The sequence below is a fragment of the Nomascus leucogenys genome, chromosome 1a (genome assembly GCF_006542625.1).
Source record: "Nomascus leucogenys isolate Asia chromosome 1a, Asia_NLE_v1, whole genome shotgun sequence".
In the NCBI taxonomy this organism is placed as follows: Eukaryota; Metazoa; Chordata; class Mammalia; order Primates; family Hylobatidae; genus Nomascus; species Nomascus leucogenys.
The window spans coordinates 51,905,723-51,921,359 of record NC_044381.1 but is presented as its reverse complement, the minus strand read 5'-3'; the positions used below and the strand labels follow the sequence as shown (position 1 = coordinate 51,921,359).

Here is a 15,637-nt window from a genome sequence, read left to right as displayed (position 1 = left end):
ATGTTTTTTTCACATCCAAACCTGCAACAACTGAGAAATTTTTCAAAAATTTGTTTGCTAATAAGCCACTAGTCCTGACTGTTGCTTCACACAGCCCCAAAGCATAAAGAATACTCCACAGATAGTCATATACCTTGATTACTATGATTAAAGAAACTCCTGAATACCCTTCTTTCCCCCCAACAGGTCCATACTTCCTTGCAAAACAGCACAAAAACATTAACTATTCTAAACTTCAGCAACTCTAGAAGATACCCGGCCCTTTCAAGAGGATAAATCTATACAGGTGGAAAAGTAAACTCAGGTCTCAATTCCTATCTGCCAATAAACAGGCTAGTTTATATTTCCAAAACATCTCTCCCTCTCCTAGTCATTTAAACACTTGTAATTATCAAGAAGCAACCCTTGCTGCAGAATACTACCATCAATCCACAGGACAGGAAACCAAGGCAGAAAAATAGCATACAAACCCCCAACCCCAGAGCCCACTACTGAGAACAAAGCCAGCATTATTAAATCACATGAACTGATTTCTCATTCCAGCTTGAAGCTTACCTGTTTGTGCATTTCAATGTTTAATCCATATGACATTTCGTAATACTGTAAAGAGAAAAAAGAATCAAGCATTTCATTAACTCATGTTTTTTATACTCTGCTAACACGTTTGCTAATATCATATGAAAAAGGAAAAAGTCCAATCTTTGATACCTACCATCACATAGTGCCTCTGCATTTCTGTCTTTTCACTTGCCAGTTTCTCACATTCCAATTTAAGGCTACGAAAACAAAACAGGCAACTTAATATAAACATTATGTCACTTGTTTTAACATCTGCCTCACATATTTGCACTTCAAGTAAAAACACAGACCAATTTGGAAAAGCCATAAACTATCTAGGTAAACACCCAAAAGCTTTGTCTTTGCATTTAATAGGGAAAAGGAATAATGTGAACAATACAAGGTGTCCATTCAGCTGCCATTCTTCTTGGTGCCTATCTGGTTAGATAACAAGAATGAAAAAAATCTGTCAGAACCTCTAACTGATTCCTCCTCATGGTCATCTGCTCCCTACCTTCCTGCATCAGTTTGCTTCTCTGGACTCCACCAAAATCCGGCCCTTGCACAATCTTCACTCTTAGGCATAGGCTGTGCCATCTTTGCCAACTCAAACGATCTCTAGGTTTGAAAATCCTATCTGTTAAGTCACTCCTACAATTGCTGGTCCCTTCCAAAACCTTTGGTTTTTAAATCCCTGCCAAAATATGTCAAGTAGCTACTGCAATAAAGTGGGCTGAAGTTCTCCCTGCTGGGTAAACACGGTGTGTGCAAGTATGCCTCAAGCTGCAGAGATATTATCTACAAGTAGACAAAAGGTCAATAATGAGAAATCCCCTGACAAAGTAAGAAAATTCACACCCAAGCCACTTGGCCTCATCTGTGTGCTTTTTCTCAAGCATGACAAAAGCAAAAAATGTCAATACAGTTATTTCTGAGTTAGAATCAGGTAAAACTTCATAGGAGCAAGGGAAAGAAACTAACCTTTCTGGGAAGTTCACTACTAGCAGAGTATTTTACAAAAATTTATAAGTCCTTTGAAGGTAAGTCTCATTACTCGAAGAAACTAAGGCTGAGATGGATATAAATATGACTCCCCTCTCTCATCCTATCCAAACCAATCCGAAATGACGCCAAAGCAGGTGAGCTTTCTTCTGCATACTATTATACCCACCTCCCTCACCATCACCAATGATGGGCAATGTTATAAGCATCTAGCCTTCCTTAATGGACTTTGCCTCAGAAAACCCAATTTTCTAGTATGGCAAACAGTGATTTCAACATGGCTTTGCTTCCCTGAACCCACACTCCAGGACTGAGACATCGATTGAACCAATGTTTCAGCTCAGTCTGTTGAAAAATAAATACATGAAGCGTAAATATTGACGATTCTCATGCAACTCCTAAAGACATGAAAAAGGACTCCCTGGAACAGTGCAAACCGGCAAAAGGGAAACAATGGGAGGAGGAGGAGACAAGAGAAGAGGCGGCCCGGGAAGAACCAGGAAAGGGGGTAACTTGAATGACAGGTCTTAACTGAGACTCCACACGCCACCGCCTGGACGCAAGAACTAAGTACAGGCGCTGCCGCCACCCGGCTGGGCGACCAGGGGCACCGGGACGCCCGCGACCACTCGCCTGGCGCGGCCGGACACGCACCTGTGATACTGCGCCTGCAGGAACTGGAATTCCTCTTTAATCCGGTCCAGGGACTCCGGGATAGTGAACTTGAAGGGCTGGCCTGCAGCCTGGTGCGGCGTCTGGGGGCGACCAGCGAGGGGGACCGAGGGACGGGAATGCGGGCGGATGAATAAAGCAGTAAGTCACAGAAGGCAAGAAAGGGTGGGACATAAACAAAAAATAAAGTTAGAAGTGGCTGAAAACGAGGCCCCAAACTCGAGTTTGCCCTTCACTTTGGGGAGGGGGAAAGTGGACCCTCCCCAGGCCCCGGCTTCTAAAGAGGCTTCTCGGAAGCTCTTCCCAGCCTCCAGGGCGGATTGCGCTAAGTGCGCCCGGGTCACCAGGCCAAAGGGAAGGGGGCTCCCCGGCGGCCTGGGAAGACCAGGCCAGATTGTCGGTGTCGCCGCCCCTTCCCCCACGGGGGCGATAATGACCCCGGGGACCAGAGGAGAAAAACAACTCCTTTACGCTCCCCATTCCCCGAGTCGCCAGGGCCACCTCCAGACGCACCGGAACCGGGGCCGCATTGACATGTAAATAGGCGAGACGAGAAACAAAGGGGGGGGCGCCCTGCCCCCACTCGGGTAAGGTCGGGGGGATATGGCTGCAGGAGAGAAACCCCAGCCTTCCCCAGCGCCCCTGTCCGCTCGGTATAGATGTTAAGTAGGAAGGAGCCCAAAGGGAGGGAGAAAATTAAGAGTTTCGGCCCACTCCCCACCCCAGGAAGAGAGGGCCCCAGACCTCCCCAGCCTTACATCGCTGAGGGCAAGAGGGTCCGCCGGGCCGCAGAAGCCACCAGTCTCCCTACTGCCCGGGAGAAGCGCCTCCCCAACGCTCCTGCCGCCCCCCGCCCACCACCACCACCACCACCACCACCCAGCCGCGCCTCACCGGGTGCCGGCTCTGCGGGAACATTGCTCTGGCGGCGGCCGGGGCTCTGTTCCCCGGCAACTCAATTCTCCGGTCAATTTCCAACTTTAATCCCGCCGAGGAAAATTAAGCCGGAAAGCCAGGCAGAAGCGGGGAGCGCGCTGGCCACGCACGCAGGCGCGCTCGGCCGGGCGCACCGGCCACTCGGCGCCCGCAGCTGCTCCGGCTCCAGCTCCCGTCGGTGCGGGCTCCGGCCCTCAGGGCCACATTAGTGGGCGCCCCAGGCCCAACTGCTTCAATAACCTGCGCGCAGACGTCGGGCGCTCGGGGACTGTGCGCGGGGGCAGCGCTCCAACCCCCCGGCCTCAGCCGCCCGGGCGGGGAGGCGGGGGCGCGGTGACTCCGACCGCACTCCCCTCGGCGATCCGCGTGCGCGGCGCCAGTCCTGGGCAAACAAATCCAGACGGGCTGCTTTTTTTTGCTCTTCTCCTGGTCCGCCTCCTCTTCGGGTTTTCCCCGAGGCGGCGGAGGGCGAGGTGCAGGTGGCGCGGCGGCCCCCGCTAACCCCACACAAACCCGACGCTTTCGGGGCGACTCCCGCAAGACTCGGCTGCGCCTTCGGCCAGGTGCTCGCAGGCTCCCGGGACGCAAAGGGGAGCGAGGTTGAGGACGCCGCGGAGGCTGCTGGCCGGGGAGCGAGGGATGACGAGGCGGGGAAAGTGCGGAGGGCGCGCCGGGAGGCGGCTCGGCACGCCCCGTGCGACCAACACTCGGTGTTCTCCGCGGTTGCACAAACCCTCCGGGCCCGACGGGGCTACTCCACTGAGAGCAGTCCCGCAAGTGCCCGCTGCTCCTCGAGCCCGGGGAGCATCAGGGCGCCGCGCCTCGCGCGCACTCGCCCTGCACGGCCGGCCCGGCCGCTCCGGACCCTTCTTCCGAGCCCCTTCTTCCTCGGTCTTCTTTCCTTCCTTCACCTTCGTGTGCTTCTCCGCAAAGGGCGCTCCAGCCCACTGCAAAGTTCTCTCACCACCCGAGGGACGACATCCAGGAGATGGTGGGGAAAACAGCAGGAGTGCGCTCCGCCAATCGGCCACCCTCCCCGGCGGGCAAACTCTGCGGGCGAGTCCAGAGTAGTCACAGCGGTGGGGCCAGCGGGGGTTTTGGTCACCGCGGGACGACGGAGGTCCGAGCTGGTGGCGCGGGTCCCGCCCGGCCGTGCGAGGGTGGGGTGGCGCAGTCGGCTGCCTCCGGGACGCGGGGCACAGAGTACCCGCCGCTGCTTCTGCTGCTGCTGCTCCTGCAGCCGCCGCTCCCACCGCCGCCGCCGCCGCCCGCGCCTCTCGCGCCGGTTACATTAACACGCGGTTTCACACTCCGGAGCTAACCAGCGCCGGCCCCGCCCAGCCCCGCTCGGGCGGGGGGCGAGAGCACGGAGCCGGCGGGGGACGTGGGCCCGGGAGGTTGGGGGGGCGGGGGGCAGGAGGCCCGCATCAGCCAATCGAGTGCGCTGCAACCAACGTGGGGCGCTGACGCGCTCTTCCCCGGAGCCTATGGCCGCGCAGCCCCGGACGGGGCGTGCTCCCTCCCCCCTCCTCTCGCTTCCATCTCCGCCGTCTCCTCGGTCTCCCCTCCCACCCCGGCCCCTCCTCCGCCAGCCGCGTCCTCCCGGGCTTGGTGAGGAACTGTTCCTGGAGGAGCCGCGGGACGCCAAAACCAGCCAATGGGAAGCGGCGATTCGCGGAGATTGGCACTGATGATGGGAAGGTCGGTGGGAAGGAGAGCGGCGGGGCTGGGCTGTCAATCAAAGTAACGTGGGGCTGGCTAGAGAGCGCGCGGGCGCGCGCTAGCGGGAGGGACTGGCGAGCATGCAGCCGAGGAAGCTGGGGGCTCGAGTTAGCAAAAATCCTGCCACTTGCTCACTTTTCCCTTTAATGAAAATCCTCAGATCTAAGTGAAAGTAACTCAGAGACTAGCTGCGGAGTTTCTTTTTGGAGGCGAAGGGGGGGCTTTAGGTAATTCGAGCAAATGTGTTTTTCAGTGCTGGACCCCTTGTTTGATGCTACTCTTAGAGTGAGGCCACATTCAAAAATTTATCTGAGGTTTGTTTTTCCTTGAGCTGCCTTTTTACGGATGTACGAGAGGGAGTGGACTGTGCACTTAGTTGGAAATGCGTAAATGAGCAACCCCACGGTTGGCGTAGGTACACCAGCCGCAAAGACGACTATGATGTCCTCCCACCCCACCCACCACCTTTGCACCCAAAGTGGTAGGATTTGATTTTTATTGCAGGATTTCAAGCCACTTTTCAAAAAGATCGTCCTGTCCCGTTTGGCGGGAAGGATTCCCAGGGTGCTGCCAGAACAAGGCACGCGTGTCCGCAGATGAGACGTTTTGCCCGGGGCGCGAAATCCCAGGTCTTCGTCTTAAAAGTCCTGACTTCGCTGTGTTGGGAGAGGAGGGGAGCGGCTGAGGTTTTTAGGAGCCTCTCAGCTACAAGACCACGAGTCTGTTTCCAATTCTTGGGAACAAAGAGAGACAATGTAATAAACCAGCACTGAGACCTGAAAAACCTGTCCCGCACACCCCACCCCCATAGTCTGGGTGGTACTCCTGAGCTGAGCTGTGTGAAGAGCTAAATGGGAAGAGTTAGGTAAATGACGTGGCTAAGGTTCTTATGAAGTGGAACTTGAGTTAAAAGGGATTTTGAGATTGTAATAATCAAGACATGCTGTATAATTAATGCTGAGAGTCTTCGGTTTTTGTGTATGTCTCTAAATACACAGCAGAAAACCGTCAGTATTGCTGCATTTATACTTTTGTTTGAAGAACAGTCCAATGGAGCTACTTCCACATGAGCAGTGAGTGAATAATGCTGGCTTAGCCGAACGGTGGTAACTTCTTCCATAAGGGCGCATCTTGGACAACTATTTATCTTATGTTGGAAACTAGTTAAGTTTTTGGTATTAATAACCCCCACGTTATTATTTTATTATTTTACCTTCAAGAGACTTATGGGAAGGAGCTTATTTAAACAGACATACATTTTATTTAAAGATGTGCTTTTACAGAGATCTTTTTCTTGAAATAGTTTTAGAAGTCGTTTTAGATAATATATTTCACCGTTGGAGTTGTTTTTAAATATGTATGATATTGATTTGTCTATAATTGCATCACTCCCAAATATCAATTATAAATGAAAAAATAAAAAAGCGATTTTAGCCAGTCTGTACGAAGCCATGGTAAATTCTTAAACAAGTTGGGCATTGTAGCTTTGTGGTGTTCTCATTAAGTACAGTTGGGAAGGCGGCTGTATTATTCATTTTGCTAACATGCAGAACAAACAAGAAGAAAGCACTGCCTCACTTTCCTTGGTTAAATTTGGTGATGATGTGAGTTTTGCTCGACATACAGGACTTTTTGGAATCATAGGATCCCAGGGCCTTTAGCAACCTGTTTTCCTTGAAATCATCTAGTGATTGAGCCACATATACCAGTCTGCGGCCAGTTCATCCCGTAATCAGCTCCAGGACTGGATAGAAAGTGCTTGGATGCCACATGTATGCTTGTATACATGCTGTGACAACTGGAGCAACTGATACTCCTCCCCAGCTTACCCAGGCTTTACGTGGTGCCTGTGGGTTGAATAACTGGCACACTCTCATTAAGTTTAAACAGAGCCATTAAAATATGCTTTGAGATGGGGCAAAAATGTTGCTACTTCTCTTCTTTCCCCACCCCGCTGCCCTCAAAATCAGTTCTAAGGCATCTTTAAATGTTCTCTAATATAACTACTCACAGACAATGTGTCTTCTCACCATATTTCCCAGTCTGCCATGAGTAAACACTAGAAATTCTCTTTTAACTAGTCTTTCCTTGCCAATAGAGTTTGAAACACCAGGCCTTCTGATTTCCTTATGACGTAGTATCTATAGTATCTACAGAGCATTATGAATTTAAAATTGGAAGGCCTTTAATTGTGTGCATAAAAATGGTTGGTTTTGGTTTTTGAAGCCTTTTTTTCCCATTTAGAGCATCGTCTGGCAGAGTGGGAGAAGGCTCTGCCCTTTTCAAGGTCATATTTTCTCCGTAATTGTCATGCTGTAATAATTATGCTACAAAACTCTCATCAAACTGCATTACAAATGATGGTGTTTAAACAGTCAAGTAGCTTTAATCTTATGTTTTAAATAAATAATATATGTGCAGATTGCCTACAGCCTGTTTAAAAGAAAATAGTCCTCCTCATGAAATCTATAATTTTGGTCTTCCATTTAAAGCCTGTTAACCATAATCTTCTTTACCTTTAACATTCATATGTCAATGATGTTTTTACGTGAAATGTATGATGCTTCCACTGGAAATTTTCTCTGAAAAACACAGTACCCTTTTTATGCTCTGCAGAGAAACAGAAAGATTGTCAGCTTGTTCATTTTCTTTTGATGCATATGTGGATATATTCCCATTCATTTGTTGCTGATTATCAAATTTTCAACTCAGCAATACCCTAAGTAATTACAAAAGCTAGATGTTATCTAGTACAGATACTAAACAAAATAGGAAAAGTTATGGATGCCAATCGTAGCAACTAGACACCTTTTAAATCTATTACTTTTTTATTTGAAATAATTGTAATTTTTTTTTTTTTTTTGGAGACGGAGTCTCACTCTGTCCCCTAGGCTGAAGTGCAATGGTGCCATCTCAGCTCACTGCAACCTCTGCCTCTTGGGTTCAAGATTCTCCTGCCTCAGCCTCCCCGGTAGCTGGGACTACAGGCGTGTGCCACCACACCCGGCTAATTTGTATATTTTTAGTATAGACGGGGTTTCGCCTTGTTGGCCAGGCTGGTCTCGAACTCCTGACCTCGTGATCTGCCCTCCTCAGCCTCCCCAAGTGCTGGGATTACAGGCGTGAGCCACCACGTCTGGCCAATAATTATAGTTTTTAACAGACCACCTTTGTTGTGTTCTCTTCCTTTTAGCTGAGAATTATTGCGTATACATTTCCTCATTTGACTTTTTTTTTCTTTTCTTTTTTTTTTGAGTCAGAGTCTTGCTCTGTCGCCCAAGCTGGAGTGCAGTGGTGCGATCTCAGCTCATTGCAACCTCTGCCTCCGAGGTTCAAGCGATTCATGTGCCTCAGTCTCCTGAGCAGCTGGGATAACAGGCGTGTACCACCACGCCCGGCTAATTTTTGTATTTTTAGCAGAGACAGGGTTTCACCATGTTGGCCAGGCTGGTCTCGAACTTCTAACATCAGGTGATCCGACCGCCTTGGCCTCCCAAAGTGCCGGGATTACAGGCGTGAGCCACCCTGCCCCACCTTTTTTATTTTTTTTTTTAATTGAGAGTTTTCTTAAACCTAAGAATGTAGGATCCAGAAGAATTTTTCCCAGCATTGCTTTGTAATCTTTTTTCTCCCGCACTCCTTTACCAAAGAAAAGGGCAAGATGGTTATGGAGGTGAAGGGAAGAAGGCAGAGAAGGAAAAAAAAATCAGTAGCAGATCCATGCAGCAGTAAAACCTCAAATAAAATCACTTCCAAAGAATCTCTTGCGGTTTCACACAATATGGTAAAATTAGAGATTGCAGGAAACCAACTAAATTAAACTGGGAGCATTTGAAGAGAAATGAGCAGACTTTATGAAAATGACACATTGACTGACCAGTATGCTTTTTTATCAACAATTTCTTTGTTAAGATGAAGATCAAAGGAACCTGCATATGTTTTCATTTTGTTCTAACTAGAAAATTACATCCAGATGTTTAATAGGCATTTGGTTGGTTTTTCAGCATTGATTAGATATGTTGGTTCTGTTTGCTTACAAGTGCAGCCGGATCATTAGCTAATGCAAAGAAATGTTTGCTGTGAGTTGCTAATTAGGGCTTTTGGAAACCCTCCATGCTCAAGAACAATTTGTACAGTGGCCAGAAGAACTTGAGGGACTTGGGGAAGTTGTTTTCCCTTCTCTGTCAGAGTGGGGAGAAGCAGACAGCCCTATTCCCTAATCTCCCTTTGCCTAGCGGGATTGTGATGAGATCCCCAAGGATTGGAGTGCAAATAAATTAGAAAGAGGCCACACAGGCACTCCCAAACACCGAGAGATAAATGCTGTTTCTGGAACCAGCACTGTGAGGTCTTTTGAGATGCAGGGAGCGAACATCTAAAACGCTGGATATTAACATGTGGAAGATGCTTGGTGCTAATGTTATCAAATACACAGCATTTTTAAGTATACTTTAGAGACAGATGGGAAGGCCCTTTATGATAAACGAGTGTACTTGAATTCATTACTGTAGTACTTATAATTAAAAGTGTCTCCTTTGCAATTTCAGTACTTTTACAGGATACGAGAGACCAAGCTTGGGAACTACAAGGCTGGGGAGAGTGAAAGGAGTGAGGGAGAGGAATTTTGGAAGCTAGGGTGAGCCTGGGAGGAAATGCAGTGTTTACTTTCACAGGCCACCCATTCGTTTACCTTGTTAAAGCCCCAGAACTTGTACAAGATTAGCCATTCACTCAGTATTCAAATAAACTGTTTGGGAATTTGAGGAACCAGGTGGATAAACTTCTTAGCCCACCAATCACGTTTTTAAAAACGCTTGACTGTGTCTGAGGCCTGCAGAAGAACACCACCTCAGCTGCGGCTGAACGTTTGTTTATTTAAGTCTATATTTCGAGAAAGATACCAGTCCAAAATAGCATGTGTTTATAAGCAATCATAGCAGTGCAGATATAAATCCCATTGTACCACGTTCTTCTGCCTGTTAATGCCCCTTCTAAGTCTGTTTACATCTTTTTTCCCCTCCCCCCGAGACGGAGTCTTGTTCTGTCACCCAGGCTGGAGTGCAGTGGCGCGATCTCAGCTCACTGCAACCTCCGCCTCCCAGGTTCAAGCAATTCTCCTACCTCAGCCTCTCCAGTAGCTGGGATGACAGGCGCCCACCACCACATCCGGCTAATTTTTGTATTTTTAGTAGAGACGGGGTTTCACCGTGTTGGCCAGGCTGGTCTCGAACTCCTGACCTCGTGATCCACCTGCCTCGGCCTCCCAAAGTGCTGGGTTTACAGGCGTGAGCCACCACGCCCGACCAAATCTGTTTACAACTAATGCACATGTACGGCACACTCCTATGTGTTAATGTTACCTGATTAATTTGGGATTTTCACACCAATAGGATATATTCATGATTAGTTTCTTTGAAGTAGTTCAAGCAGCGGGCCTTTCTGCCAGAGCTTTCCCTGTCTACCAGCGAGATGCCCCAGAAAAGCAAGAACAGTATTTTGGGGCTTGATGAAACACTGCCTGGAGTTCAGACCATAATAAGAGATCTCAGTGAAGTTTGTCCTCCCCCTCTTTGAGACGGAGTCTCGCTCTGTCGCCCAGGCTGGAGTGCAGTGGCACCATCTCGGCTCACTGCATCCTCCGCCTCCTGCGTTCATGCTGTTCTCCTGCCTCAGCCTCCCGGGTAGCTGGAATTACAGGCGCCCGCCACCACACCCGGTTAATTTTTTGTATTTTTAGTCGAGGCGGGGTTTCACCGTGTTAGCCAGGATGGTCTCGATCTCCTGACCTCGTGATCCACCCACCTCGGCCTCCCAAAGTGCTGGGATTACAGGCGTGAGCCACCACACCCGGCCTTCTTTTTATTTTTTTAACCCGTTCTAAAGTCTGAGAAAAGTTGGGATCCTACACTTTTTAAAAAAATTCATTCAGTTTAGCATTTAGCTCCACTGAAGCTGAAGAGCATTTGGTAGAAAAAAGAAAAAAGTAAAGGAAGCACCTTTGATGCTCCTTCCTACATACTCACATAACAAGAGCATACCTGGGCCCCTTAATGTTCTCTGCTTGAGCCACCTTTGCTGCAGGCCAAGGACTTGCTAGGAAATCAACTTTAAACTGAGACATCTTTCCTTTTCTTTTAAAAGCTTTCACTTTGGCAGTATCATTTAAATAACTTTTCTTCCTGAAGCCAGCCATATCATTGAAGGGTTAAAGCTTGAGTTCAACTAATTGATGATCTCTAGATGTTCTTCAGAGCTGAAGGCAGGTGAACTCTCGGGATAGGAAGGGGACTAGAGTGCAAGTGTATGTTCCAGATACCTTCACGTTTCCAGAATAGAAAGTTTAAGTCTAGATGAGCAAGTTAAATGGAATAAATACAGAATGTTGGGACATTCTACAAGACAGCTAGCCTGAGCTATTTAAAAAGTTAATGTCAAGAGAGACAGAGAGGAGAGAAGTGGGGAAGAACTATTCCTTAAAAACAAAGATATATAATGAAAATGCAATGTATAAATTTTTATTGGCTCCTGGATTAAAAGAAAAACATGCAAGATGTCTTGGGCAACTTTAATTTTGACTGGATATTTATAGATAGTATAGAATTATGGTTCTCTTTTTTTGATGTTAGAATATTGTGGTTATTTTGGAGGATGTTATTCTGAGAAGATAGATGGTGAAGCATACAACTTCAAATAACACCTGCAACTGCAAATAAAAAGTGTATGTAGAGAGAGAAAGAGAAAGCGAATTTGAGAATGTGTTAACCATTACAGAATTTCAGGATAATGTCTATAGCTATTCATTTTACTATTCTTTCAATATTTCTATGTTTGAAAATTTTTCGTGATGAAAAGTCTGGGAAAACAATTCTAGATTCATTGTCTACATCTCTTTTTTTCATGTATTATAATGGAGTTCACTTCATAGTTAAAAGATTTACTTGTAATGTTTCTAGTAAAAAAAAAAAAAAAAAAAAAAAGTATGAGGCCAGCCGCAGTGGCTCACGCCTGTAATCCCAGCACTTGGGAGGCCGAGGCTGGTGGATCGCGAAGTCAGGAGTTCGAGACCAGCCGGGCCAACATGGTGAAACCCCGTCACTACTAAAAGTACAAAAAATTAGCCGGGTGTGGTGGCGGGTGCCTGTAATCCCAGCTACTCCGGAGGCTGAGGCAGGAGAATTGCTTGAACCCAGGAGGCGGAGGTTGCAGTGAACTGAGATCGTGCTACTGCACTCCAGCCTGGGTGACAGAGCCAGAGCAAGACTCCGTCTCGAAAAAAAAAATATATATATATATATGAAAAAATGATTTTTTCATATATATATATATATGAAAAAATGATTTTTTCCCCTGATCATGGGAAAGCTGTCCTACTAATAACCAAAGTATTACCCAGTGTTTTTGCTCTGGATCTTTTAGTAGTTTTATTTTATTTTTTATGGTATTTTATTTTTGTTTGGTTTTCTTCAGGAGTCCCAAATGTCCATTAGTTACCAATTAATATAAAATGAAAATCTTTAAATACATTAGGTTATTACATTAATAATCCTCTAAAGCATTGTTTTATGATCCATAAATCTCAGAATCACCAGAAAATCTATTATAAAATAAAGAGGAAAACTGTTTTATGTTAAGAATAAGGCAACAGCAAATAAATGTTAATTCCTTTATTCCTTTCTTTCTTTCTTTTTTTTTTTTTTTTGAGACTGAGTTTCACTCTTGTTGCCCAGGCTGGAGTGCAATGGTGCAATCTTGGCTGCAACCTCTGCCTCCTGGGTTCCAGGGATTCTCCTGCCTCAGCCTGCCAGGTAGCTGGGATTACAGGCATGCGTGTGGTGACACCCAGCTAATTTTCTATTTTTAATAGAGACGGGGTTTCACCATGTTGGTCAGGCTGGTCTTGAACTCCCGACCTCTGATGATCCACCCATCTTGGCTTCCCAAAGTGCTGGGATTACAGGCATGAGCCACCACGCCCGGCCTTTTATTTTTTTGAGATGGAGTTTTGCTCTTGTTGCCCAGGCTGGAGTGCAATGGCACCATCACTGCAACCTCCTCCTCCCGGGTTCAAGTGATTCTCCTGCCTCAGCCTCCTGAGTAGCTGGGATTACAGGTGCGTGCCACCACACCCAGCTAATTTTGTATTTTTAGTAGAGATGGGGTTTCTCCATGTTGGTCAGGCTGGTCTTAAACTCCCAACCTCAGGTGATCTGCCCGCCTCGGCCTCCCAAAGTGCTGGGATTACAGGCATGAGCCACGGCACCCAGCCCCTTTATTTCTATTATGAATAGTTGTTTTGCTAGCCTTTTCATAATTTGACCTAGCAGTGAAACTTAGAAATTGTTTGATTTTTAAATTTCCTTAATATTTTGAAATGTAATGCTGATACAGATTATTGCGTGTATCAAGCTTTAAATATTACTCATGAAAGGAAATGAAAATGGCCGGGCACTGTGGCTCACGCCTGTAATCCCAGCACTTTGGGAGGCCGAGGCGGGCGGATCACAAGGTCAGGAGATTGAGACCATCCTGGCTAACACGGTGAAACCCCATCTCTACTAAAAATACAAAAAATTAGCCGGGTGTGTTGGTGGGCGCCTGTAGTCCCAGCTACTTGGGAGGCTGAAGCAGGAGAATGGCATGAACCCAGGAGGTGGAGCTTGCAGTGAGCAGAGATGGCGCCACTGCACTCCAGCCTGGGCAACAGAGTGAGACTCCGTCTCAAAAAAAAAAAAAAAGAAATGAAAATAGCACTAAATCTCGGACACTGAAGTTGTGCTCATGCAGAATCACAAGGGCACATATTCATGATGTGCTAATAAATAAGCAGTTTTCCAGAAAAGTTGTGAAAAACGACAAGGCATAATCTGAGAGATGACAGTTGGGATATCCCGTCTATCAATTCTTTTTTCCTTTAATCATAGCTATTTAGTATGTTGTGTTTTTCCTATCACTGTTATGTTTATTGAAGGGAAAACTTTCTGTGACATTAGTAAACAAGATTCTAGTTAGCGAGTGAACAGATTAAATCCTGTATTTGTGATGTAAAATTTGAGTGTTTAGGGAGGCAAATAAGAAATTACTGGGAAACCAGGACTTTTAACACACTGTGATAATCCATCCATCCAATACTTCGAGCCACCATCCACATAACTAATTATTATGTAAAACGAAACCATGAAAAGAATTGATGCTTCTCCATGGCAGTAGATGCCCCAGGGGAACAGAGTTCCCATCCTGGTTTCCCCCATTTGCAGCCTCCACACTTCAGAAGAACTAGCAAGTTGCAATTGGCACTTGAAAAAGTGTTACAAAACACTGACAAGTATTAGAGAAACATTGATTAATGTAAACAGCCTGCCTCAAGGAATGATACCTTTCTTAAGAAAAGCAGTTTTCAATTAGCATTTCTATGTGCAGGTAAATGCAGTGAGTGTTTGAAGAGAAGTGATTTTTGCCTTTGCTGGAGAGAAGAGAGGATTATCATATTTACATCTTAACTTTATGAAAATTTGAAAAAAGAATTGACAGATTAAAAGTCAATAGGCCCAAAAAATGAAGGAAATTCTGACACATGCTACAACATGGATGAACCTTGAGGACGTTGTGCTAAGTTAAATAAGCCCGTCACAAAAAGAAAATGCCAAATGCTTCCACTTACATGAGGGGCCTACAGTAATACATTCTTGGAGGCAACAGTAGAATGGTGGTTGCCCAAGGCTAGGAGTAGGGGGTAATGGAGAGTTCTTGTTTAATGGGTATGGAGCTTCAGCTTTGCAGGGTGAAACAGTTCTGTGGATGGATGGCAGTGATGGTTGCACAACACTCAGTGGCACCGAACTGTATGCTTGAAAATGGGTAAGATGGCCGGGCGCGGTGGCTCACACCTGTAATCCAGCACTTTGGGAGGCCGAGGCACGATCACTTGAGACCAGGAGGTTAAGACCAGCCTGGCCAACATGGTGAAAACCCGTCTCTACAAAAACAAAAAAACACACAAAAATTAGCCGTGCATGGTCCCAGCTACTCAGGAAGGCTGAGGTGGGAGAATCGCTCACGCCCGGGAGGCAGAGGTTGCAGTGAACCCAGATCACACCGCTGCACTCCAGCCTGGATGACAAAATGAGATGTCTTTAAAAAAAAAAATTAGTAAGATGGTAAATTAGGCTGGGCGCGGTGCTCACGCCTGTAATCCCAGCACTTTGGGAGGCCGAGGTGGGCGGATCACGAGGTCAGGAGTTGGATACCAGCCTGGCCAACATAGTGAAACCCTGTCTCTACTGAAAGTACAAAAATTAGCCCGGCATGGTGGCGCATGCCTGTAGTCTTAGCTACGCAGGAGGCTGAGGCAGGAGAATCGCTTGAACCCAGGAGGCAGAGGTTGCAGTGAGCCAATATCACGCCATTGCTCTCCAGCCTGGGCAACAAAAGCAAAACTCCATCTCAAAAAAAAAACAAGTGAGATGGTAAATTTTATGTTATCTATATTTTACCGCAATCAGAAAAAAAAAAAGGATTCCTTTTTTCATGTACCAGTTTTATTTTGGATTCTCATCCAATTCACTTTCTTTTTATTTTATTTATTTATTTATTTATTTATTTATTTATTTAGTTTTGAGATGCAGTCTCACTCTGTCACCCAGACTGTGCAGTGGCATGATCTTGGCTCACTGCAACCTCTGTCTCCTGGGTTTAAGCAATTCTCCTGTCTCAGCCTCCTGAGTAGCTGGGATTACAGGCGCATGCTACT

General features: G+C 46.7%; 1 protein-coding gene and 1 long non-coding RNA gene across 5 annotated transcripts in view; one reads left to right on the top strand and one right to left on the bottom strand.

Moving 5' to 3' along the window:
• The window catches only part of TLE1 (TLE family member 1, transcriptional corepressor), a 106,610-nt gene extending 102,045 nt beyond the window's left edge, over nucleotides 1-4,565 (bottom strand). For 3 of the 4 annotated variants that reach the window (XM_030809559.1, XM_030809564.1, XM_030809578.1), the window contains exons 1-4: nucleotides 3,127-4,565; nucleotides 2,215-2,315; nucleotides 713-776; nucleotides 556-600 (exon numbers count right to left, since the gene is read on the bottom strand). In XM_030809559.1, coding sequence (XP_030665419.1) covers nucleotides 556-600; nucleotides 713-776; nucleotides 2,215-2,315; nucleotides 3,127-3,150 — 234 coding nt within the window. In that variant the 5' untranslated portion in view covers nucleotides 3,151-4,565. The remainder of the gene's footprint in view (nucleotides 1-555; nucleotides 601-712; nucleotides 777-2,214; nucleotides 2,316-3,126) is intronic. The other variant, XM_030809569.1, reaches the window with a different exon arrangement.
• A 58-nt stretch (nucleotides 4,566-4,623) lies between these two features.
• LOC115835729 overlaps nucleotides 4,624-15,637 on the top strand; it is a 78,124-nt gene continuing 67,110 nt past the window's right edge. Inside the window, exon 1 of the long non-coding RNA XR_004030758.1 lies at nucleotides 4,624-4,869. This is a non-coding gene — a long non-coding RNA (uncharacterized LOC115835729). The remainder of the gene's footprint in view (nucleotides 4,870-15,637) is intronic.